General features: G+C 52.0%; 9 protein-coding genes across 9 annotated transcripts; 3 read left to right on the top strand and 6 right to left on the bottom strand.

Moving 5' to 3' along the window:
• Positions 1–47: 47 nt before the first annotated feature.
• On the top strand, positions 48–953 carry HMPREF1120_02215 (uncharacterized protein; the record flags this gene model as incomplete). The annotated part of the gene is made up of 1 exon (XM_009156251.1): positions 48–953. The coding sequence occupies one exon, from the start codon at positions 48–50 to the stop codon at positions 951–953; it is 906 nt and encodes a 301-aa protein (XP_009154499.1).
• Positions 954–2,225: 1,272 nt separating this feature from the next.
• On the bottom strand, positions 2,226–7,115 carry HMPREF1120_02214 (RNA helicase/RNAse III; the record flags this gene model as incomplete). The annotated part of the gene is made up of 1 exon (XM_009156250.1): positions 2,226–7,115. One exon carries the CDS (start codon positions 7,113–7,115, stop codon positions 2,226–2,228), a length of 4,890 nt encoding a protein of 1,629 aa, XP_009154498.1.
• Positions 7,116–7,508: 393 nt separating this feature from the next.
• HMPREF1120_02213 (uncharacterized protein) lies at positions 7,509–9,416 on the top strand. The gene is made up of 2 exons (XM_009156249.1): positions 7,509–7,805; positions 7,869–9,416. The coding sequence occupies exons 1-2, from the start codon at positions 7,667–7,669 to the stop codon at positions 8,339–8,341; spliced, it is 612 nt and encodes a 203-aa protein (XP_009154497.1). The 5' UTR covers positions 7,509–7,666; the 3' UTR covers positions 8,342–9,416.
• Positions 8,691–10,577, bottom strand: HMPREF1120_02212 (uncharacterized protein; the record flags this gene model as incomplete). Its single annotated transcript, XM_009156248.1, has 1 exon — positions 8,691–10,577. The coding sequence occupies one exon, from the start codon at positions 10,575–10,577 to the stop codon at positions 8,691–8,693; it is 1,887 nt and encodes a 628-aa protein (XP_009154496.1).
• A 1,369-nt stretch (positions 10,578–11,946) lies between these two features.
• On the bottom strand, positions 11,947–14,352 carry HMPREF1120_02211 (alpha-1,3-mannosyltransferase; the record flags this gene model as incomplete). The annotated part of the gene is made up of 2 exons (XM_009156247.1): positions 11,947–12,605; positions 12,669–14,352. 2 exons carry the CDS (start codon positions 14,350–14,352, stop codon positions 11,947–11,949), a joined length of 2,343 nt encoding a protein of 780 aa, XP_009154495.1.
• Positions 14,353–15,884: 1,532 nt separating this feature from the next.
• On the bottom strand, positions 15,885–17,517 carry HMPREF1120_02210 (uncharacterized protein; the record flags this gene model as incomplete). Its single annotated transcript, XM_009156246.1, has 3 exons — positions 15,885–16,869; positions 16,931–17,018; positions 17,079–17,517. The coding sequence occupies 3 exons, from the start codon at positions 17,515–17,517 to the stop codon at positions 15,885–15,887; spliced, it is 1,512 nt and encodes a 503-aa protein (XP_009154494.1).
• Positions 17,518–18,877: 1,360 nt separating this feature from the next.
• Positions 18,878–19,767, bottom strand: HMPREF1120_02209 (carboxypeptidase D; the record flags this gene model as incomplete). The annotated part of the gene is made up of 5 exons (XM_009156245.1): positions 18,878–18,982; positions 19,036–19,154; positions 19,214–19,324; positions 19,378–19,395; positions 19,443–19,767. The coding sequence occupies 5 exons, from the start codon at positions 19,765–19,767 to the stop codon at positions 18,878–18,880; spliced, it is 678 nt and encodes a 225-aa protein (XP_009154493.1).
• Positions 19,768–20,161: 394 nt separating this feature from the next.
• HMPREF1120_02208 (uncharacterized protein) lies at positions 20,162–21,921 on the top strand. The gene is made up of 3 exons (XM_009156244.1): positions 20,162–20,741; positions 20,794–20,877; positions 20,935–21,921. Exons 1-3 carry the CDS (start codon positions 20,706–20,708, stop codon positions 21,352–21,354), a joined length of 540 nt encoding a protein of 179 aa, XP_009154492.1. The 5' UTR covers positions 20,162–20,705; the 3' UTR covers positions 21,355–21,921.
• Positions 21,922–22,649: 728 nt separating this feature from the next.
• Positions 22,650–23,999, bottom strand: HMPREF1120_02207 (uncharacterized protein; the record flags this gene model as incomplete). The annotated part of the gene is made up of 1 exon (XM_009156243.1): positions 22,650–23,999. The coding sequence occupies one exon, from the start codon at positions 23,997–23,999 to the stop codon at positions 22,650–22,652; it is 1,350 nt and encodes a 449-aa protein (XP_009154491.1).
• Positions 24,000–24,650: the final 651 nt, after the last annotated feature.

Genomic DNA, 24,650 nt, shown 5'->3' with positions numbered 1-24,650 from the left:
TTTTGCCAGACTATGCATTTCCCGTACCTCAAGATTTTATAACAAACATGGCGGTCCCGAGGCCGCTAATAAATCTCATATCAAACACCAGCCGAAGCTGGACCTGGACCTGTATCTCGTGCCTCGTGCGCACGCGACTTGAACCTGATGGTCCACGGACAACTCGTCGTCGCATAAGCAGCTCTGCACGCGATCCTGACCTCAGAGGACGAGCTTCAAACGACAGCAGCAACAGCAGCACAGGACAAGCGCTGCCCAGACAGCAACTCAGATCCTTCCACGGCAGCAGTCAGACTTCCCACAAACCAGTCGACCACCACCGACAAGCCGTGCCCCTAGGCGACTTCTACACCGAACTCCTGAGCTCACCTCTCCCGAAAGGGTCCGAAGCAGACACCACCTCGTTACCAGAATGGGTGCCCAAGGGTGACAAGACCCGAGAAGAAAGAGCGAAACAAATCTTCGGCGCACTTCGAGGCTCGGGGTATGAGCGAAGGCTACCGGAGATTCCAGAGAGCAAATGGAGGACCATCAACGGTGTTCCGGTTCCTCCTCGGCCCCTCGAGCCCGACAATTGCTGTATGAGCGGATGTGTGCATTGCGTGTGGGACGACTATCGCGACGATTTGGAGGAATGGGCAGCGCGGGTTAAAGAGGCGCAAGCAAAGGCGCAGAAGAAGTCAACGCTCTCTGAGCCAAAGATTCAAGTCAATAGACCCGAAGTCCATGCTGCTTCTAGTAGTATGGATGACGATGGGGGTGGGAGCGAAGGTCTTTGGACGACACCGTCTTCGCGTTCGTCGGCATCATCTTCTTCTACTCCGATTATTGATGAGGATTTGATTTTTGAGGGTATCCCCGTTGGGATTCGCGAGTTTATGAATACGGAGAAGAAGATTCGTGAGAGGAAACGGGCTAGACGGGAGAAAGGGCTTAATGTTGATGATTATTGACGACACCTTGGGCTCCACGTCCCGGTACTGGCGCAGTGTGCTGGAGATGATGAGCCTGTTCGAACGATCAATCCGTGAGTTAGTCTCAGGCCCGCCAGGAATGCAAGCGAATGGTCTCAGCTGTGTGGCACGCGCAAGCCGAATCAGGACCACCTTTTCCTGTTCCCGGAATATACAGGCGAAGTCCCAGTGTGACGATCCTGAAAGCAGAGCGGCAACAACGTCCTCAGCTAAAGCACCTGGCCGCCGACAGGAATACCTTAGATGGCACATTCTCCATCCTTGGTTCTGGCGCTTGGAACCGATGTCATGATTTTATTGCGCAAACAAAATGTCTCTGTGGAGCTGTAATGTCAGAGCGAGATTGGCAGCTTCATCCTTCTCGCTTCATCTTTCACGAGCACACGATGAGACGAAACCACCGTGCAAAGCCGCAACAGCCACACGGACATAAGCACAGTACCTGGACCACCTTCCATCGAGTTGACCGATCTCCTCCCACTCAGTCTGCGGAACGTTGCTGCATATGTCGCTCGAACTCCAATCTACCGCGGACAAACTCCACCCGGCTTGGAAAAAGGAGGCGGATTTCAGTCCACATGCAATGGCCCTTTCCTCTGTCCAACAGCATATACGACTACTTTGTGTTGTGCTTCGTTGGAGATATATATACAGCGTATTATTTCGCGGCAAGCCTTTTAACCCCCTGTGATTCGCTTCCGCCACTTGTTTCCGGCCTGTCTGTTTGTCCGAGTGTCACGTTTCTTTAGCGTTTTTCATGTCTGGCGCGACTGAGCTATATGAGCATATACATACTGTCCATATGACATACCTACCTTCTTGGCGTGGGCGTGGCATTTATTCTCGAGATTTGTTTTTTTAGCGACGCATATATACATAGATTTATAAGCGTTCATATCTGACCCGGCTGGGTTCGTACCCTCCTATTCGAGCTGGGACGAAAGTATACTGGTAATCAATTAGACAATTCTCTGGTTATATTCCCATTCTCTGGCTATCGCCTAAGGTATCCATCGATGACTGTCTGAGATGTAGTTTTTCTACTTACCAATGTCAATTGCTTGACGCTCCCAATTTATGACTAGGGCAATGCCAATAGCGCTCAGCTGAGCTGATGCCGCCAATATCATAAGTCGCAAGCAGAACCAGGAGACCAACAACCACCACTGTGGTTGTCGTTCACAACACTGCGAATCGTCAATCCATCAATAATTCACTGGTCCATCCATAGCCATCTTAGCCATCTCACGTTCATCCATCCGCATGTCCATGTCCGTTCATCATCGGGAGATTGGCTTTCTGTTGACCATTTGCATTGGTGTGAGCATCATGATTAGCAATTCCATTCGGGCTGACGTAGCTGTCATTGGTACCGGGATTTGCGATTCCATTGGTACCGACATGGGCAGTAGCAGTAACAGTACCAGTAGCGGTAGCAGTACCATCAACATTGCCGTTGACTTTACCATTGCCACCAGTGCTGTCCCTACCATCCTTCGCCTGGCTCTGAGCGCAATCACACCCCCATTGCTTGCGGAACTCGTCAACCTTCAATTTCCCCAGAATCTTCAGAGCGGCCTTGCTCGCGCGCACTTTGGCATATTTTGCGCCCTGGCCGTGACTGACTGCGACCATGCGGCCATGAACAAACCAGGCGACATGTATCACAATTCCCGTGACGGCTTCGTCGCCTGCGCCATCGTCTTCGTCACCCACCGCGTCATTTCTCGCCCCTCCTTTTGCCGTGTTGGCTGTCGTGGGTTCAACTGGCTGGACGATGACTTCTGGTCTGGACTTCCGGCAGCGAAACTCCTCTGTCAACAAGCGGAACAGATGCGTCGTGGGATGTCGATTGGCGAATGTGTCATATGCCTCGATATCTCTGAAGAACCATTCGACATGGGTGTCGAAGAACTTTTCAATCTCGGCAAAATCGAAACCGGAGTCGACCAGCACGGCCCCGAGATAACTCTCGACCAGATCGGCAAGGGCTTTCGGCGGGGCGGAGCCCGACGTGACCCGGGTCCAGAAATCGGGCTTAACGTCTTCCTGCTCGTACAGTTCTAGAACTTTGGCCGCGTAGGTCCCAATCTCTGCGTACAGCGCGGGGCTGGAGGCAGAGATGAGCCTGTTGAATCCCAAAATTACGGCCAAAGCAGCAAGGAATCGATTCGATACCATGGCCATCTTGTGTTCGGTCAGCCACTGCGGGCCACGCGTCGGGTTGTTGCGGAATAACCACCAGATACACACCCAGTCGAGACATGCATCACCCAAAAACTCGAGGCGTTGCAGATCCGGCACCGGGGAGTTCTGGTCCGAGGAATGTGTGAATGCTGACCGGAGCAGACACGGATTCTTGAACCGGTAACCTGTAACATGGTACACTTTGCGTGCCAGGTCATTGGCAACTGGGTCGTTCATGGCCAGAGACCATCTGGGGGCCTTGTACATGGGCAGAATTTCCCGCCAGGAAGTAATGGCGTGGTCTTCGTGTCCCACCAATTTCGTGATGGCTTTGATTCCAAGGTCGAACCGGGTGGACGTCGGGAGATCCTGGGTCGTCATGATACAAGCCCCGATTGTGGCTTCACATACGTCGGCAATAGTCTTCTTACCGAGGGCGTGCGTGCGATGTTTGTCAGTCAGTTTAATCACTCGGCCTTTCTTGAGCTGCCGTAGAAATTCAGGATACCAAGTGTCCCGCCAGCGATCACCGGTTCCTGCACGGATGTAGCGGTACAGTTCGTACTCGGGCGACGATGCAACGGAACAGAGTCGCTTGTTCGAAATCATTTCCATGCGCTTGCAATGCATGCCTTCTTCGTTGCACGTAGTTCGGTTGAACACGGTGATGGTCGTCATCATTTTGAGCAATGAGTCGCCAATGAATTCGAGTCTTTCATAGTTCACTGACGATGTTGGCTCGGCCGTTCCGTCCAGTTCACTATGTATTCCCATCTCCCCCATTTCATCGTCGGCATTGATGTCTTTTGTAAAGGCCTCCAGAGCCAGGTTGTAGGGAATTTGACGTAGGTCCAGCTTGTCGAATGCCTCGCCAACGATAAGGTAGGCTTCCAATCGGTGTAAAATGGAGGGCCACAACTGACAAATCTGTGCGACTGAATACGACACTCGAGCAATCTCCAAGGGCTGCGGCGCGATCTCACACATGGCGTATCGTTGTTCTTCTTTTGGGCATTTCTCCAGAAAGTTCCGGCCAGCCATGACCAGCTTGGCTTGGAGGACAGGTTGATGCGGGTCGTACTTGTGTGCCAGGGATCCCAAATCTTTACCCTTCTTCCGCCAGGTACTGTCTGTGAACTCGATGATAGTATCCTTATGTTTCTTCTGGACATCCTTCGCGCTATCGGGTATGGCATCCCAGATCGTTGTTGCCGGGACAATATCTCTGGTGAAATAGTGGAATTTACCACTACCAGGATCAACTAGAAATGCGTTACACCACTTTCTCGCATTGTCGATCGTAGTGTCCGGAGTCGCAGCTGGTTGCCATCGCTGTCGTTCTCCTGAGCCACCAACATGAAGCTCAGGCACATTGATAACATCTTCAAAAGTCCACTTCCCACTCTGTTCTCCCGGCGGCGCCAGCCAGTAGCTCATGGACTGAGACTCAGGGGCAAAAGACTTATTGAATACGTCTTCGAACACTCCACATAAGGTGAATCTGGTCAAGGCTTCAATTTGCTCGGGAGAGACGACCACTGGCCGGTCAAGCCGTTCGAGGATGACATGTTTTTCAACATTGTCATCGACATATACCGGAAAAGATGGCAGCTCCGGAAGTGGCGACCGCGTCAGTAACAATATGCCAGCTGTGGTCCAGTCTGGTGTGCGAGGCTCGAGCCGCACGTGCGTGATGAATAATTCCGTGGGTAGATCTGGCGATCCGACACCGCTGTTGACCCAAAAATCCGGCTTGAGCTTCTTCTCGTAGATGTCCTTCTTGTCCGAAACGGCTTCTCGCGCATTCAAATTGTGCGGCTTGACCTTGCTGAAGATGCTATCGAGATTCTCGTCCAGAAGATGTGCCCGGCGCAGCTTGACCAAGCACCAGAAGGCGGCGGACCGCTTGGCGAGCACCTTGTTCATCCGGGCGTCTCCTCGAGCACCTTTGACTGCAGCCGCACGCTCATCATCCGTAGGAGGGAGGATGACCTTATATCTGAACATGTTTTCTTCCACATCGATCAGTTCTTCATACACCTCTGCCGACACTGCTCCAATCCTGGCCAATGACTCGGCATATCTGTTGAGGAGCATCAGAGAGTTGCTGTAATTGGCAACCACTCCGGCGGACGTCTTGAAGCTTTGACAGCTCATGTCGCGGGCGATGATCTGCCTCAACCGTGTCCCGCGACCCAGCAGTCGATCCGGAGGGAGCTCTTGACAATACCGTCGGATGTAGTCGTCCTGGCTTATGGCGTAGTCGACTTCGGATTGGTGGCTCTGTTTTCCTTCTTCCATCATATGCGCATAGACAGAACCTTTCATGCGAGCGCGACCACGGCTCTGCATGTATTGTATTGGTGTCTTGTACAGATCGAATCTGACCACCAAGTTACACTGAGGGATGTCAATGCCTTCTTCCGCCACGCTAGTTGCAAAGATGAGATTGATGGTGCCCACTCGGAACTTTTCCAAAGCTACTTCTTGGTCTTTCCACGAACTCGAGTCAATTCCCTTTTGGCTGATACCGACAAGGAGCCCTGGACGTACATTCGGCAAATCGAGCACTCTGAACAGATCGCAAAGAGCGAAAGCCGTCAATCTCTGCTCGACAAACACAATCGCACGGGTGTTTGGAAATGAGGAATAGCGCTCTTTGAGCCGTTGACGGAGGTATGCCACTTTTGGGGACAGCTCATTGTCTTTCTCGAGACACGGAGCACCAAAATCGTGATTCTCAATGACGGAGATTGCCTCGCGAACAGATTTCAGGGCCGCCTCTCGTCCCGCATCGTCTATCGCGTGAATGTAGGTAGAGCTCCGTTCGAGCTTGGAGATGATAGCCGTGATTCCATGTTCTGACGTGGGAAGAGCATACTTCCAAACGCGGTCAGCTACCCAGGCCCCAAGGTCGCGAGACGCCTGTTTCGAAAAGGAAAAATGCTGCTTCAGATCCTCAATGAAACCGCACAGTGGGTGCAACTGGGCATGTAAAGCCGTCTCGTACTCTCCTACCAAGGGTGGTGGATATATCCAGTATTCATCCGCTGGTCGCGGAGCAAAACCGAAGACCGAGAGATCATTTGTTGTGATGATCTTGCTCTGCAACATTGACTCAAGGTCAGCAACAACTTGCTTGATGTCTTTTCTGGATTCGTCGACTGGGGAGGCAGTCATGCCGAAAATTCGTGGTCTGTTGTCTTGCCACTTGAGATAGTAGTCGCGGATGATCCTCGAATACGGGTGATTCTTCTTGCAATGGTGGGCTTCGTCAAAGACAATCAGTGAGATCTGTCCCATGTTCAAGTAGCCATGCATCAGACATTGGTCCAGCACAGGAGCCGTACAGACAACAACATTGTTCTCGGCACAGATTCTGTTCCATTCCGCTCTCCTCCACAGATCGACTTTTGAGTCTCCGTAGAGCGCAATCACCTTCTGAGGCAGGTTGGCGTTGAGGAACCGAGCCTGCTGATTGGCAAGAGGCACGCTGTTGACGAGAAAGAAGATGGTCTTAGGCGGTTTGCCCTGACTGCGGTCAATGAGCTCCTGTTGCAGAAAATGCCGGATCAACAAGGCGGCGATCAACGTCTTCCCACTCCCCGTGTCGAGCACAGCAATGACGTTTTCATCCTTTGCCCGTTCAAATAGTTCCTCCTGATACTCGCGTGCCTGGTCAATGATCCTGTCGGATTCCTGTTCTTTGACATTTCCGATTGACACGGAGTGGTCGGTCGAATTGTCGTCGTTGGATTTGGCAAGGACATAGTCATTCAAGGCCGCAACGTTGGCCTCCCGAAAGGCGTCGATGGCCCCGTCGTCTGCGGTAGGTGACTCTGGCAGAGATTCATCTTCGGAGTCCTTGAGATAGTCTGGGTCTTGCTGACCGATCTCGACAGAGGTGGAGGTGGAAATGGCTCCAGCAATCGCGGGATTGTCATGAACAGCCATGTCGACAGAGAAGAGGACGCGGAGGGCGTGTACATGGGAAAGGACGCATTACATCCCCAGGCTTTCAAACAAGAGACATCTTGAAAACAGAGAGCCACACTCTAGTTAAAAAGAAAGTAGTGACAAGGAGATGCGGTCGCGGGAAGACACAGATGGCAAACGACAAGGAAAACATGGCACCAGCCGACACTGTCACCGCCTCTCGCCTACCTCAGACGCCGTTCTCCTCCATATTCACCGCACGCGTCCAACCGTCACATTGGTTTCCAGTGAAGCTATGTCGCGATGGGGAAAAGAATGGAGTAGTTAAAAAATACACATCGGTAATAGTAGTTGTACTGTACTATATGTGCAGGGTCCTAGTGACAGGGGCGAACTGCGTGAGGCTGCGATTGGACAACCAACCACAAGTCTGTCGTGATATAGCATTCCAGGACTCTCGCATTGAACATCTGTTTGTCCCATTCTGCCAGTCGCATTTTCTCAGTCTCATTCACTTCATCTTAATGTGATACTAGTACAAAACATCAACGATATCCCTAGTTGTCGAAATGAAACCCATATTCGCCGCAGCAGCGGCCGCCACTGCTTGGTTCTTCACATTTGCGCATGCCCACGGCTCGCATTCACAAGAAGATCTAGCGAACCCAGCCGACGACTGGGCTCTGTATCATATGCAAGAAGAACATCGTACGCAATAGATCCAGATAGCCATGTGATAATGTCTGTTCAACGCTAATGACTGCTCACCAGACATCTCCAATATGGACCCAACCTCATTCTTTACCCTGCACGACTTCAACAACGACGGCGCCTGGACGCCCGACGAGGTGCGGTGGAGTTACGGCCTGGACGACGAGTCTCTCAAGGACGTACCTTCAGACACGAAAGACCGGGTGGTGATGAATGTGTTCAAACTGTTTGACCCGGCGGGCACGGGCATCATCACCCGAGATCAATGGTTGAAGGGGATCCAGGCGGGCAAGAAGCTGCCCGATTCAGGTCTCGGGCCGGGTCACCATGGAGATGACGAATATGAATATGAGATCCACCATTTTGAGAAATATCACGATGAGAATACGAGAGAAGAAGACCTCACGCACCCCGAGGATATCGAGCATTTCAGGAAACATGACCGAATGGAGGACGAGGCCGAGCGGATCTCGAGGGAGCAGAAACAAAATATTGTCGAGAGAAATATCCCGGCCAAGTTTAGGAGACAATAAACTCAAAGACCCAAGCCTGAGAAAGAAGAAGCTCAGCAAGAATTGTAATTACGCTACACGAAGATTGGATGGGAGGGCATCTGTATGATCTGGCATCTATGTTCTTGGGGAGGTGCCGGTGTATGGGACACAGTGTATTACTACTAGGATCTGGATTGGGTAAACTATCCAGACATGAGAAATACGATAGAACGGGTTCAGGACACAGTGGTCAGCAGTTGCCGCATTTCAAAAACAATTGTACTACTAACATTGACGACACTCATCGGAACCAAAGGGGACTGAGGGTAAAGAAGACTGGAGGACTGCTTTCGAACAAGCTGTCTTCGATCATACTTAGAGCTGGGATTCATCCATTGGGGTTTTCATTGCTGTCTGGGAAGATATGGATATCAAACACACAGTGCATGACGCCCGGCGCATAGGTCTTGACTTGGTGAATATGGACACACGAGACAGACCATGCCAAAGGTGTGGTCTCCGATCCAGTGGCAGTCTCTTCTTCAGCTGCCTGTTCACACTTGGAAAGCTGCTCAACAATGCTTTGGAGGTCGAGAACAACCTTTTCCTTCATGGCCTCAATTTCGCGAATGTCAACATTTTCATGCACATGCAACCATCCTCCCCTCGTCTTGTCATCATTGCTCTCATTGCTTTCCTCGTCTTTTGCCCCCTTGCCATTGCTGTCGTTCTTGATCAGAACCCTGACAGCATTCTCCCAACTGCCTTGAGAAGTGGGCAGCAAGCCTAGATTAGCATGTCGGACATTCAGATTCACGCCCGAGTCCAGTCTATCCTGGCGGAGAACATCAAGCTCCCGCCCAATCTCAGCCATGACCTTGGCTGACCATTTGTTGTCACCTAAAAAGGCGATACACCTGATCTCGGGATTTTGATTTTGCGCTGTCGAGCGCATCTTGGATCTACACGAACTGTCCCGGGTGCTGGTACAAGTTCGATCGCCCTGAAGAATTCTTACAGCTATTTCCCTGGCCACATTCTCAGGCTGTCCACAGCTTTTAGGGTTGCTGTTGCTGCCTTCCGCTTCCACAAGTGAGAGATTTCCACTGTCGTCGTCAACCTGGACAACTAGGCAACTCCATCCGTTCTTCTCACAGCCTCGTCTCAGCCCCTCAATACTCCAGGGATTGATATCCCAGCCCCAAACACGTCGGACGCCCCTCGCAAGGTAGCAGAATGCGAAATAGCCGATTCCCACATAAAAGTCCATGACATCGATTGTGGAGAGCGGTTGACCGAGTTCGGCGGATGTGAGGCCCGGGAAATGGCATTGGATCTGGCTCTGAGAAGCTGATTTCGTTGCCGGTGTTGACTCTGCCGTTGAGGGAGATGTGTCAAGTCCCAGAATCCGCGCCTTTTCAGAAACATTCCCCCTACTGAACATCGTGTACAGCGGTGCCCAGCACTGTGTGATTCCTCGATGTTGTGACACCGATGTCCAGAACGCCTCATCAAAATCCCGGCGGGTTGGATTGCTTTGGTTTGTCATGCGTGTCCTGTCCGAATTACAGGATTGTAATGATGTTGCGGGTCCAAGCATCGGACCCCAGTCGCCGTAAACGGGGACTAGGCCAGAGGGACTGCGAATAACATTCTGTTTGCGCGCAGGCCTTGGAGGTTGCTGTTGCTTTTGCACTGCTATAGCCTCCTGCCTCGTTGCCGTTGTTTCCAAGTCCCCAACGGAACTGGCCGAACTCAGTTTTGCAGAGTCAGGTCCGACAGTCTCTGACAATTTTTGGTCTTCGGCTTCGACTTCGTGTCCAACATCATCTTCCTCGGCGGCAATCGGTGCACTAATTGCGATTCGGATATCCTCCGCTCTCAGTCCAGGGCTGGACCCTGCAAAGCCTTTCTCGGCAATGCATTCAAACAAGTCGGCCTTCTCGGACTCAGATAGTAGACCATTGTAGAACTCTCTCCATCGGGGGTTATGTGTAGAGAAATTAGCTGGGAGGAGAACCAATGGGGCATAGATGGTGTAGCGTTTTGGAAAATCACGGCATGAGAGGGAGAAGGGGCGCTGTAACGATCTCAAGGGACTGCCAGTTAAGAGCGTGTCCGAATCCGAATCTTCTTCAATGATCTGAACCAGGTCATCATGTTTCTTGCAGAAAGCATGGATGCCCTTGACTAGGGGGTTGGTTATAGGTTTCTTTTTCTTTGGTCGAATGTGTTGCCGCGGCGGCCTGGTGCCGTCAGCATTTCCTCCGTCCATGGACAAGTCCGACAATCTGATTGTAGATGGTGGGCTGAGCCGGCGTCCTTTGAGCTCCGCATAGCCAAGGTAATCAATCACCTAGAAGCATGCATCAGTGAACCCATAGTATACGGAACCGTCAAGTTCTGGTGTTGGATGGAATCTACAGTGCACAAAATGCAGGGAAGGTGCACCGAGCGAGTAAAGCGACACCGTGACGACCTGAACAGCAATCCCGATTCTACACTATCACTCTCAACCAGCAATTCGGCGGACAGTATTTTAGTATTCAATATCACCTCAAATCGACATGGACAGCTTACATTACTGGGGCAGTGACGGCTCAGCATACGGTCACTATGCTTTCAAAACAGCCGCAGCGATGGTCCCCCACAGGTATCATCTTCCAGCCTTGGCCTCCCAGCCCTTCCTCCAGCTCCTCCAATTCATGCGAGAAGCTCCAATGTGCCATAATACGAGTGGGCAGATTCTCGACTTTGAATCTTGTTCCAGGTAGCAGCTCTGTATCGAAATACGATGACTCGGTCCAGGAAGAGTGGCTAGATACTTGCCTTTTTAATGGGCTGGACCCCAAAACATGCCAGGCTGAGTAGGTATGGTGCCGACACATGGCGAGCGGTGTGCATTGCTACGAGATTTTGCGATCCGTGGGGCACGTTCTTTTGAATATCCATACCATGTTCCAATGAGAACTCGGCAGTCTTTTGTCGTCCCAAAAAACGGCCTGTGCCATGCTGAGGTAGGAGCCATGTGGATCGATGGCTTTTGAAAGACAGCGACACATCCACTACTTCTTCACAGAAGGGGTGAGTGTTCAAGACTCCTCTGTACCTCTTGTACTGCCTTGGATATATTGACGCCCCAAGTCGATGCAAGCCCTGCCCTGTTTCCTGTTCCTTTGCTGCGGCGGCGTCCCTGAGCACTCTTTAAAAGGAGCCACCCAGCGCTGTTACTATTTTGCTTAAGGACCGTCTCTCGAAGGATAGAGGAGGATACAGGGAGTTACTTACACTACGACAGTCGGAAGGTTATGAAGATAAATTGACTTGTTTATTTTCTAAATGACATCGTCACAGCTGATCTTTTCTCCCACGGCACTAATATGCCATAATATCACATTCAAACCAGTCCGGACGCCGCCCTCAAACTCCAATCCCGATTCGATATCTGGATATTTCTGATATGGCATAATAGGACAGAATCCGACAGAGAGAAACAGACGGCCCAGGCCGGCACCCGAGTAGACCTGACACAAAGATAGACACATCTGATCTGGGTTCATTTCTCCGTCCCATCCAACCCAATGGACTTCTCACTAGCCTGAGTCATCCACAATACCACCTCACTGTCTTATATTTTGACTGTATCACCCCGAGATCCCAACCTCTCGAGCCTGTTTGATCATCATATCCAAAATCGCCTTTTCTTCCGCCGTGAATTCTCGCTTCAGATGCGGGTCCGTAGTCAAACAGCACATATTGCTCTCCTCGAGCTGCCAGGCGCCCGGGTCGCGGACGTCACGCGGCTCAATAAGATAATGTTCAAACTTGCCAAACTTCTTCTGTTTCTTGTCGGCAAACTTGTTGTCGAGCAGCCATCCGTTGAACCAGAGCGGTTTACCCTCGAGATCGAGATGGAGCAGCTGGGGTGCACACATGGTGTAGCTGGTAGGTTCTGGCTCGTCGGGTTCTTTTTCTGTTTGTGTGGCTTCGACACCTGCTTCCTGGTCTTCTTCCTCTTCTTGACCATCGCCTTGGCCTTGGCCTTCTTCGGCCTTTTGTTCGACGACTTGGCCGTTCTCGTCGAGCACCACGACGGGAAGTTTCTGTTCCTTTTTCGGCTTTTCGGGCTTCTTTTCCTTTTCCTTCTCTTTTTCTTTTTTGTCGTCGTCTTTCTTCTTGTCTTTATCTTTGTCGTCCTCTTTGGGTTCCTGGATCACGCCCATGGTGCCGGCGTCGCCTTGGTGGAATGAATAGTCTTGGTCGCCGACGAGTTCCCAGCCGATCCAGAATGTCTCTTTGTCACCTGTGCAACAAAATCAATTAGTAAACTATAGTTTTCAATCACAGAGGGGTGTGTGGAGCTCACCATAAACCATGTCATAAACACCAACTCTACCTTCATCCTTGTTACCGTCCCGGTCGGGTCCGTTCATACGAGTCACCAACAACAAAGCAATAAAATGGCGCCACTTGTCAACCACAATAACACCCGATTCCTGCATGTGCCCACTGTCGCCGGTCCAGAAACGACTCTGCTTGACCTGTCGGGAGATAGGTTTCGGGAGGATCTGCTGGAGCCAGCGTTTCTTGTTCTCTGGCATAATCAAGCGATCTTTGAAAAACAGGGCGCCGGTCTTACGGTATCCAGGATCATCGAACAGAACCTCCGGGTTGCGGAAGAACAGAGAATCGGCATCAATGAAAATGACCTCGCGGAAGCTCGAAAACAAAATGGCAAATGGTTTGGCGGCCCAACCGGCGAGTTTCCACCCCTCGTCATTGACCATTTGGGCAATGTCGCGCGTGATGACACCGTCGAGAGCCTCGAGGTCGGCGCGGTAGTCCTCGCTCAAATCCGAATCGCCAAGGTACATGACCTCGATGGGCAGGTTGCAGCCGAGTTTGCGGAACGTCGGGATCGTGGTCAGCAGAAACGGAGCCTGGTCGTCGCCGGCTGTCAATACAATGCCCCGTCCGCCACGCTTGAAGTGCGAGTGGAGAGTCATGTGGTCCGGGAAGTAAGGCGCCGTCCACGGAAATAGTAGTTGGCCAAACTTGACCAGAAAGTATCGGTACGCTTCGTACGAGTGCACCGTCTGGGCGAATTTGCTGGCCTCTTCTTCGGCGGCCAGGTCCATGTCGTCGTCTTCTGATGAGGATGAAGAAGAAGATGCTGATCGTGCAGATGTCTGCTTATGCACATGGTGGCGGAGGTACTGGATCACGTCGTCGCGGACGTAGCTGCCGCCTTCCTCGTCTTGAACCAAATGCAGTGCTTCCCAGGCCTCAAAGAACTTCTTGTACTCGCGGACCCGGAGGCCCATTTCGCGCAGCTTCTCCTTGCCTGTCCCTTCGACTTGTCGAAGAAGATCGCGACCCTCCATTTCACCGGGTAGGAGATTGATGACTCGCTCCAGCGCCCGCTCGAATTGCGGCCGTTCAGCGAACTTGGGCGCCTGTGGCGGTTTGGGCCCGCCCTGGCGGTTGCCGCCCTTGACTGAACCACCTTGCTGGGGAAGAGAAGGCGACTTGTTAGGTCTTCCGTAGCCGTCTCGACCAGATGTCTCCTCATCGTCGGCCTCGACTGGGTCGATGGGAGTAATGTGCTGCTTTTGCGACGACTCACGAGACTCGTCGACTGCTGCCGGGGGTGCTTCGAACCGGCCGCCTTCCGATGGCCCATTGTTGGCTGGTGGAGGAGCTGGTCTCTCAGAGTCCATGACCGGGCGCTCCTGTTGCGGTGGTGGCGGTCGAGGGACACCATTGGGATCCGCGTTCGGATTCGGTTTCAACACCACTTCTGCATCGCGCGGATTGTTGGGTGGCGGTCTTATATTGTCTGGAATTGGCACGCTTGTTATGCTTGAAGGACCCGTCGATGTCAAGAAATACACCAACGGCACACAGATGAGGATAATGAGCAACAGCGCCCCCTGCCGTGATCGAAGACCCCGTCTCGCAGACCCGCCATATGGTAGACCGGGAAAAGAACGGCCCTCCTTCAATGGCGCATGCCGTGGAGTAAACATGCCTCCTGAAGGAACCCGCATACGCGGGGAAAGTAAAGTCGAGAAAAAGAATAAAAAGGTACACCGACCCTGCGGTCAGGCACTGTCTTGTGTACCGAGAGATTATTGAAAATCGAACAAAAATTATGGCAGCCTGAAAACCCCCAGTCAATAATCAAGAAGGGAGATGGTGTTGATTAATATGCGAGGTGGCCACCATGCACTGACTGCGCGTTCCTGACGCGACAAGGGGGTCTCAAAAAGAGTCGGATGGGATTTCCAATCGGTCGGAAGAACAGTAGCTCGCCCTAAACTGCGGGGATGATGGTAACAGTTGTACAGATAGACATTACATCCATATAGATTTTAATAAATGATGATGATCCTGAAAATGAATGAATGATGGATTGGAATGAGATGGGATGGGCTGAGAGAAGGAAAAGAAACTCCTATCAAAAGGGGAGGGGACTTTTCAAAAAGACACAGGGACAACTTTCAAGTGAGTGCCACACTGAGAGATCACCACCCCGTGACAGGCATCAGGGAGCCATCCATCCTGTCAGGGCCGAGACGCGACAGTACCTAGTAAAGTGGGTGGCAGAATGGCTGACTGACCGTGGCAATGGCAGTGGCTCATGAGCGAGAAGCGAGGAGTGATTGATCAATGAGCGGGCGTGGTGGATGTGCGGCTGAATCAAGGGCGAGACCCCTTGCCCGCCAATTTTGTCCTTCGGACCCCCTCCCTCCAGGGTTCTGATTGGTCTTCGACAAAAAGGAACAAGGCTCCACCCCACATCCCTTGCCGCTATTGTGCAGCCTATTCTCGATTCGGCTTTAGCCTGCTTCCCGAATAACGTTCTCGGCTGCCGCTCCTGTTTTCGCTTCTCACCCTTCAGCCCTAGAAAATGTGGTATAATGAGGCAACTAACTGGTAAGAGGACACATTTTTGCAATAGCAATGCATTTGTCGGGGAACCGAGTCGGCTGAGCGCCATACTCCGATCTGTGACACGTGGAAATCGAAGCCTTGCTTCTCGAAGCTTGTTTCGCTGGGATACGGGGGAGAGCGCATTGAAAGATCTCAGTCCCCTCCCCTCCCCCTTTTCTGGGCATTCAAGATACAACATTGTAGTGCTATAAATAAGGTAGCGTCCATTGGACAGCTGTCCGGCTTGACTGACAGCTTGGTTTATCAACCACATTCTGCGAGTGGTCTATATTATATGGCAATATAATAATTATATGATTTCGGCCACCTCCCCAGAAAAGAGGCCCGCAGTCATGAACGATCATTCGGCCGTCACGCTGCTTTGTGACAGGTTCCTGACTGGTCCGGTTGGCCAGTAATTCTCGTTGGAGGAACTTCGTTCCAACTGTCAACGGGTTCAGATCGAACTGCCTACATCCCGAGCTGCAAGGCGAGGTCGAGCGTCTTGCTGCCAATGAGGCCGTCAGGGACATAATCCGAGTTGCCTTCAGCCTCTGCCACGAAATTACCGTGGATGAATTGCGAGGCAGCAAGCACGAGCACGCATTGTGTTGACCACATGCGTAATCCTTCCAGCCGCCAAAGATCATGCCATTCTCTGCTTGGGCAGTTTGGGGATCATCATCCAGACCACGAAGCAACCTACCAACGCAGCCAAGATGATAGGTTGCAAGACCTTGACGCCCTTTGCGTTTGCGATGGCTCCCACGGCGAACGGCAATACGCAGGCACCGCTGGCGCCAAATGCGGCCGCGAACCCCACCGCGGCAACGTGCAGCTTCTTGGGCAGCAGCTTGGTCAGGGCCACGACGACGGCCGGAAACAAGGGTCCTAGGAAGAAGCCGAGGAATCCCACCATGAGCGCGCTGACCACGAAATTCGGAATCAGCCAAAACATCAGTTGCAGAGCCACGCTACAGCCCAGGTAGACCGCCACGGCATGTTTCTCGCTTCGGAACACGCGGGCGGTGACAAAACCCAGCACAAGTCGTCCGACGGTGATCCCAAGCCAGAATCCGGTCGAAGTCAACCCGGATGCAAATGCGGACCCCTTTCTCACCCGCAACATGAAGGTCACGATCCAGCCTCCGATGCTCACTTCGGCGCCAACATAGATGAGTAGGAACAACGCGCCTAGCAGCGTCACTTTGTTCTTGACCGCTTCGGCCGTCTTGCTCTTGCTCTTGCTCGTACTTTTGCGCTTGCCGTTGGACACTTTACCAAGCGGATTGAGTTTGGACAAGATACCTCGTGTGTGTACTTGCTGACTACCGTCACGCTCAAAGGTAGTTGTAGTGGGTGAGTTCGACTCGGATATTTCGGAGTCGGCAGTCTGGGGATGCTCCGCGTTGTAGGCCCGAGCATCAGCTTTCCAGAAAGCGCTGACTAGAATGACAACCTCCAGGGCTGCTGCGCCAATCATGAGATAATAGAACTCGTACCAGCGCCAGCCGGCTTTGGTGACTAACGTGGTCGCTAGAAGCGGCGATATGGTTGCTCCGAGGCCATAGAAGCCATGAAGGAAACCAAGCACTTCATTTGCATTGGCCATGTCGCCGATCCAGGCATTCCTGCAATATCGAGTCAGTTTGTCCTTTGTGAGAATCAAGGTTAGATCTTTGACAGACACACCATGCACTGTCACCCAAGCCATTTCCAAATCCGGCAAGAATGAACACAACCACCAAGACAGGATACGGTGGATGTAGGCTAATGGCCGCTGTTTAGTCGTGTCAGCAATATCCAACGCCTCTATCTTGGCTTTTGGGACATCTCTTACTGTATGCAAGAACATGGGAGACGCTCATGATTAGGGCAATTCCCCGTTGCCCATATAGGGTATGTAGGCGGTTGTTCAACGCTGCTGAAAGTGTATAGCCGACGATGGGGCTGAGAAAGACCAAAGAAATGACCGTGTAATTGACTTTATACCAGGTCTCGAGGTAAGGGATCAGGGCGCCGTAGGCGGCATCGTTGGCTCCGAGGATGATGAAGGCGTAAAAGGTGCTGAAACAACGCCACATGTTGATCTGGGGCGAGTTCCATTTCTGTAGTTGGGGAGTTGAGGTTGAAGGAGGCGGCAAAGCCCCAGCGGCCGTGGTGTCCTCGAAAGTCGAGCGCAGTTCTTGGGACCGCCTTTCTTGAGGATTCGACTTTGAGGGCATTTCAATAACAATGGTAGAGCTGCCGCCGCCCGAGGAGGAAGTAATGGTCTGCATGGAGAATACTGGAAATGCTGGCGTTCAGTCAAACAATCGAGCTCTGACAGTGGGACAAAGGCACTGTTGCAAGGTCTCTCAGAGCTATACGTGGGAGAGCAAGGAGAATGTCAGTCGATGGTGGCGGCTCGCCAGTAGTTCCTTAATCAGTTTAAACAGTCACATAAGTCCATCGTGGATGTCTTTGACGCTGCAGAGAGGCGATACGGCCACGAGCAAGTGGAAGGGTTCTCGTATATAAACAATCCTCAATTTCACTTGGTACTCCTCCCTTCTTGATTGATCACGTCGCATGTAACTCAGCGAGGCCCAAAGAGCAAATGAGGCCAAAAGAAGCACAGGATTATGACTTTGGCAACAGGCTCGTCTGCCCGGGGATCAGCCGTGGATGGATGATGCATGGCAGTCGGCTCCACCGAATATGGAAACGAGGCCGGCGGAACCGTCCATAAGAGGATATCTGTCCAGTTTCGCAGTATTGCTCGCCAAAACTCCAGCGGATCGCGCAGGCGTGGAGAGGTTATGGGATTGGCCAGTACTTAGACTCAAGTAAGCAGGTTGATCATGCCATCTAAGCGGTATTTGTTCTCTCATAGTCCCCCTACGGCGTGTAGATGGATCCGGGCGGTCAGAAGCTTCGCCATAATACCTTTTCAACAACACACGCGGATAGATCGGACCCAATCCGAACTTTTTACATATTATCTCGAACCTTGTCCTGAAATCAAATGATTTGTTATTGCTGGCTGTGGCAAAGGATATTGGAGTTGGTGCGCATGTCAGAGACGCCGATAGGTACGTTGGTAACAGGACAGCGGACGCGAGAATAGTGTCAGTCCATTTCATCGGAATATTCGGCTTAGTTGATTCAATGGTGATGTACCAGTTAAACCAAGCCCATCATCTTCATAAAGAGTTGACTTCGCCAGGATTGGACAACTTGAAGGGCCGGACCGTTCTTTCATTCACCGACCTGTAACCTCCCTAAGGGAAAAGGACCTTCTGAGAATGGAAGACGACTGGTGTTGGATGGTTTCGACCCCGGAGTTTGCTGCTCATCCCATCACGTCCTCCGTCCTTGGGTGTAGCTTCCGGTTGACGGTACGAATGATGCAAGGGCATAGCCGCTGGCAACAAGTCCTCCTTCCCCCGGCGGTGACGTGCCTTCCACTGCAAGACAGAACGTACGTCGGGACTGCGAAGCTGTCGATGATATGGACTCGCCGCGCTACAGACCCCTAGATGTACTCGGCTCATGGCGCTGGACAGTTCAAGGACCGATGAGCACAACTTCCCCAGAGAGCCTACTATTGCAGGGTGCTTCTTTACCCACTCGCCGAGGAGTTTGATATAACTTATATCACGAGTCGTTGACCTTCAGGTCGTCCAGACCTTGCACTTCGTCGGCAAACTCGAGGCTATCGAACGCCTTATCCGCATCAGCTTTGATGAGATCTATCATGCCCTGCCCAAGGTCAGTCCATTGCACGGCCCACTCCCGATGAAGTTTATACTGACTTCTGGCATGATAGGATTTCCCGACTCGTCAGCAACATATCGGAACGGCATCTCGGTAGTTTCGTGCTCGTTCAACTTCAACTCCGGGTAGTCCACATATGGAATCTTGTCCAGATGGACTATTGACAGGGTCAGTATCGCGCATAACCAACGTAACCTGCCCAGTGAGTTGTCTTACCCTTATCAAGGATGACAGTTCGTGTGACTCGCACAGCTGTGTCTGTGGTCATCTGTTTAGGCCCTAGTCGCCGTCCAATAAAGCCTTTCTTCCGCAACTCGCTGGTGCGATCTGGTCATGTCAGCATCTCGGGTACAAAAAAAAGGCACCGTCTTGTAGGTTACCTCTTGGCGGATCGTCTCCTGTATATTCGGTCAGAGAGTTCATATAGACAGTGACAGTCTCATACCTAATATTCCCCCAAATAAGAAGACATCGAAGACGTTGGAGTCGGCAGGGTCCAATTCCTGCTCAGCCGCAGGATCAAGCAGACAAATTTTGTCCTTATTGCTGTCAAAATAGGTTTCGATACTGTCGTTTCTAGCCTCGGCGCCCCACTTTTGGAGCTCACTCATTTGTTCGGATTGAAGCAAAGACGCAGGCACCGAAGATAGGATGAACCGGCAGCCATGTTCTTTGGATTCTTTGGCAATAGTCTTGTATTCCAAAGCAGACCATGGGCCAAGTTCCGGGTCCAAATGCTCGACCACGAAGATAAAGGGTTGATTGGACATTCTGTCTGGTATTAATACTTACTATTGTCTCTGCTCAGACCAGACGTCTATAGTAATATAGGACACAGGTTGTCTCCTAGCAAAACCAGCAGTATAGAAGCAAACAAATTGCAGGCGAGGTTTTAGTCGTCGATGACGCGCCAATCAATCAGACGAAAGTCTAATTGGTCAACCATGCCTCTAACAGCTAGCGCCATTCGGGATGTAGTCAAGCGGCACTAGAGCCAGGCTATATTATTAGCCGTGGCCCCTACTGCAATCAAGCACCAAATGCGGTCTTCTATAGGCTGCAGTAGCTTGGGCCATTCCCCGGACTACCACTAGCGCGTCTTAGGCCTTAACTGTGCAACGACGTCTACCACTGGCATCACTCCTTCTCTCGCATTGCGCACCTCTTCCTCCCACTCCGTCACTCCTCCAACTGAACTGCTCAACCGCACCCCTCCTTTCACGCACCCTTGCCCGAAAAAAGTCATTGCCGCTGCCATAACTTTCTTCCCTCAATTTCGAAGCAGTACTTATTTCGACCTCTACTTCAGAGTCCGCACACGCCACGGAAACAATCGCCGAGACCCAAGTCTTATCATCTTTCGCTGGTCACCAACAAGACGGCGCTCGGGCCCTTCTTTGACAAACCCCTCCCTCATCACCACATTCATCTACACGAGACCTGAAAATTGCGGTGAACCGAACGATTCAGTTGCAACGATCACCTCATCGACCTACTGGGTTGTCCTTGGACATCTTCGCAACAAAGGAACCCTTCCCACCCATTGTCCGAACCTGAGTTCCGAAACGCAATTGCCTATTTCACGAAACGGTTGAAAGTGGTTGTTCTTCTCTCGGATTAACGAGCAGACCTGTACACAATCTAGCTGGTATTGGACCTCAAGTCTTGTGGGAATCTTAGAAGTGTTAGGGAGGAAAGAGAAGCCAACATGAACCCACACCAGAAGAACAAGATTGACCTCAGTGTATGTTGGCTTATACCCCCGTTTCTACCTCGGCCGTCGCTGACAGAAGTAGAAACTATCGGCGGATGAGCAGCGTCTGTTCAGGCTGTATGGCAAGCTGCCAAACAAGAAGGATCTCTTGCAGAACAAGTTGAAGGTAACGGGTTGTCATTGTTGTGGTCCTTCCTGTCCCAATTACTGATCTCAGAGCCAGGAACGCAAGTATTTTGACTCCGGTGACTATGCTCTGTCAAAAGCCGGAAAGGCCTCCGATACTGGCGTAACAACCATCGGTACCGAGCATCCCAAGGCAGAGGAGATCCCACACACCAGCCCTCTCATGCATACTATCTCGCGCAACGACTCAGTCTCGGGAGTAGCGGGATCTCCGGATGGTCAGCACATGCTGCCCCCCGCAGGCTTCCACCGCGGAAGTATCAACGGAATCCCTGGTAGTAGCCTCCCTGGTGCCACCGGCCGCAGCCCCGTCAAAGAGAGCAGCTTTCTGGCCAGGAGCGCAAGTATTGTCGAAAGCGACGGGAACGACACCCAAACCGGCGACAATGCAGGAAGCAACCTAGAAGGGAGCATCAGCCCGCCGGCTGTGAAGGAGGGAATCCCTATCCGAAGATGATCACGATCTATGCACGTCTTAAACCCGGCAGGGCCGGTATTATGGCGATTGAGACAGGTCATGATGGCTTAGCACCGCTACGCTGCCATCTACGAAGGTGCATGCTCAGCTCAGCCAACTTGTGCATCGGTGAGCCGTTAGCTGATGTCGGCGGTTGAGGCGGAGACTGGGGGCGAGAGCCGATCTTTGCTTTGTCTTTCGGGTGAAACTGCGCCAATATTGCAGAAATGACATGGCTCGCCGCCGGAAAGCATTCGTTACGGGCCCGGTTCTGGTACCAAGCTATGCTATGCTACCTTATGCTATGCTTTTGTTGTTATGTGTGATGTTCACGAACAGGAGCTGCGAAGTTTATCGAATGGGACGGTGGCGTTTTTGCTTTTGCTGTATCTGTCAATTGCCACGTCTCCGCGTTATGTCCACAGCTTGAGCTGTCAGGGAGAGAGGTTTCCGTCGCCAGCTCGTGGTAAGAGCTTGAAGTCGCCAGGGTCCTCATCCTGTCAATACTTCCGTGACAGGCCAAAGCCTCACGGACAAGACTACGTAGCAACACGAGATTCCAAACACTTTTCATATTTGGACCAATTTCATTCGTTTCTCTAATGCGCAACCTTCCGAACCCAGGCACGTACAGTAAGTCCAGTAGGTCTGCCATTCATACCTACCTTGGGTAGGAACAGGGAGTATAGGTGGATGTCGCTCGCTGCATCCATCCAGTCATCCCGTTCGTTTTATCCAGTTATCCATCCCTCGTCCATCCATTTCAGTCATTCAGCTCGCTCCCTTCTTGATGGTCGGCCCAATCAGATGGATCGTCTATTCGAGGCCGTTTCCCCGGTTTTCATTCGTGGTTGGTCGTGGTCGAAAACACGTTGTGCCACTCCAATATCTACTACCACTGCACTGGTAGTAGTAGGGGTTCGTTCTTTCAGTGCCTGGAGGATAATGCATTGGCTCCCCAACCGGCTTCCTATCGGCCAAAAAGAGAAAGCACAGCAACAAAAAGACATCTCTAGTCTAGGTTCGCCTGTCGCACAAGACGAGCCTTTATTCCACTTCTGGTTTCCGGCATAAAATGGCGGCAGAACCACGCCATCTAACTCGTCTTCTCAGTGTTGGCGGCGGACACGGGGGGCAAGGCGGAACAAAATCTCATCCTTGCGATTTCTTGGTCGATTGACCGGACTGGAAGCAGGCTTGATAGTCTCTTGTTTGATGGACCAATGCTCTGCTTGCATGCTTGGGCGTAATGTCAAACAAGAAGGATAATTCAATTTTGGCTCTAGACCGAACTTTCAATCCACCTTCCAATGCCCACCATCAATATCATCTTCCTGGCCGAGATACAGTTCGACGGCATACAGCCCCATGGTACCAACCAGATTCACCCACTTCCACAGGTTTCCATTCATTCCTGGCTGGCCATTGCCACTCCACCACGCCTCAATGGTTTCGGTCAAACCTGGAGCGTATCCGCCCATTGTGGTTGCAAAGTGCTGCATGAGTAGGCTGGTGTACACTGCAATCAGGATACTGGGGGAAAACCAAGAGAGGAAAGCAAGGAACTGATTGCCGGCGTTTGTGTCGTCGAGAGACGGCTCCATGCTGAGAACCCTGGCGCCGCTCTCGTTGATGGCTGGGATGATGCGAGTCGAGGCGTAGAACACGAACAAACGGTATCCGAGGGAAATGAGCACCGATGGCGTGACGGCTTTGAAGGCGGCCGCTGTGAAATCCAGAGCGTTGACAAGGACCCCTGGGAGGGAGGACAATGCGTGCATGATGGCAGTGTAAGACGACATGATGATGGGCGGGAAGGGAGGAAAGTCGGGTGCTGAAGTTGCCGTACCGGCCTCGGAGCCGCTAGTGTTGGGTTTGTAGTCGGTGAAGATTTGGTAAATGCATAGCACGATGTAGGCGAAAAGAAGGGATGATTCCACTGCCGTGCCGCGGCCCGAGACCACACCGTATGCACATAGAAAAATGGCCGACGCAATGGCAATGCCGATGAGCGTGGAGTCGAGGTTGGAGATGTCTGGAAACTGCAAGACTCGCCAGAGGAAGTAGACAGAGCTCGACACGACTCCTGCGGACGTAACTAGAAGCGTCAACAGCCAGGCATCGCTCCATTCACTTCTGTTCACAAGCCATCTCGAAAGTTGTCCGACGGCTTGGATAACCAGCAAGCTGCAGAAGCCTTCGAGCAGTTGAAAGACTGGCGAGGACCAGCGCAGGAGCAGGTCCCAGCCTCCAATGGCGACGTTCTCGACCAACCCTCCGGGACCGAAGATAGAGTCACGGAAACTGGAATGAGTGTTCAAGATGCTGCTCTTCTTTGCCCGGAAAGTCCGCTCAACCCAGCCTCCGCTGTTGTTTGCGTCAACCGAGAATCTGCCCAGCGCCCAGATGCATAGACCGGGCAGGATGAGCCATTGCAGACCCCGTAGCAGGTTTATGATTGTCCTCCTAACTCTTGATCCATCAGGCGTGGTGATTCGGAGTAACGAAAGGGCGAAGTAGAAAGAGGCTATCGATAGCGAGAATGCGAGACCGGCATCGCGCCCGCCAATGTCGAAGGTGAGGGGTATTAACAGGATAATGAGTGTCAGGAAGAGCAACGCCGAAAGTGCACGGAAGAAAAACATTCGGCCGGTATGAGAAGTGTCGGAGCTGTGACTCGAGAGTAATTGCCGGCGACGACAAGTGGACGAGATACGGATAGGACAGTGACGATGTCTGTAGTTGTCATAAGCGCGCAAGCTGCAGTTGTGATGGGTTGTCTATCTCCGTCTTATGCGGCTGGTTAGACAGCGCTGATCAAAGTCGCGGTGGTGTCGCTGCCACAATTTTCACATGTCATTCCGACAGTGATAGACACGAGGAGGCTCTGGAGAAGATGGGAGAGATATGGCTTGCTGTTGGTGACAAGCGAGGAAAGGTGTCGAGGAAAGGTGTCGAGGATAGGACGGGATCAAGAGAAACAAGGGACAAAATGCAGGTTGGAAGTGGGCAGAATGTCGCGTGCTTGACTGGCACTTGTTGGTGCTGCATACGCCGAGCGAGCGAGTCGCAGTTTTCAAGTTGCAGTGAGGTCCGGGATTCACTGCAAAGTTCGTGCAGTGCTGGTGCAGCGAAGGCGTCTTTGCTTGTTGGTTGGGCGGCCGCCAGCTGCGGTGCAGGACAAAAACAGGGCAGCAGAAATCTATCCCTGAAGAGAAATGGGCCTGGCCACTTCGTCACAGCCAGTCGCAATGGCCTATCTTCAGCTTGTTACTTGTACGTTGTAGGCTTTACAG

The sequence above is a fragment of the Exophiala dermatitidis genome (assembly GCF_000230625.1).
Source record: "Exophiala dermatitidis NIH/UT8656 unplaced genomic scaffold supercont1.2, whole genome shotgun sequence".
Lineage (NCBI taxonomy): Eukaryota > Fungi > Ascomycota > Eurotiomycetes > Chaetothyriales > Herpotrichiellaceae > Exophiala > Exophiala dermatitidis.
The sequence above is the reverse complement of the archived record's forward strand: the minus strand, read 5'-3'. Positions and strand labels throughout refer to the sequence as shown.

What these genes read in the sequence shown, in the direction of transcription:
- HMPREF1120_02213 (XM_009156249.1), top strand. Translation starts at nt 7,667, where the DNA reads ATGAAACCCATATTCGCCGCAGCAGCGGCCGCCACTGCTTGGTTCTTC. An exon ending in TCATATGCAAGAAGAACATC is followed by an intron (nt 7,806 to 7,868) that starts GTACGCAATAGA and finishes ACTGCTCACCAG; the next exon opens with ACATCTCCAATATGGACCCA.
- HMPREF1120_02208 (XM_009156244.1), top strand. Translation starts at nt 20,706, where the DNA reads ATGAACCCACACCAGAAGAACAAGATTGACCTCAGT. An exon ending in AGAACAAGATTGACCTCAGT is followed by an intron (nt 20,742 to 20,793) that starts GTATGTTGGCTT and finishes TGACAGAAGTAG; the next exon opens with AAACTATCGGCGGATGAGCA. An exon ending in TCTTGCAGAACAAGTTGAAG is followed by an intron (nt 20,878 to 20,934) that starts GTAACGGGTTGT and finishes TCTCAGAGCCAG; the next exon opens with GAACGCAAGTATTTTGACTC.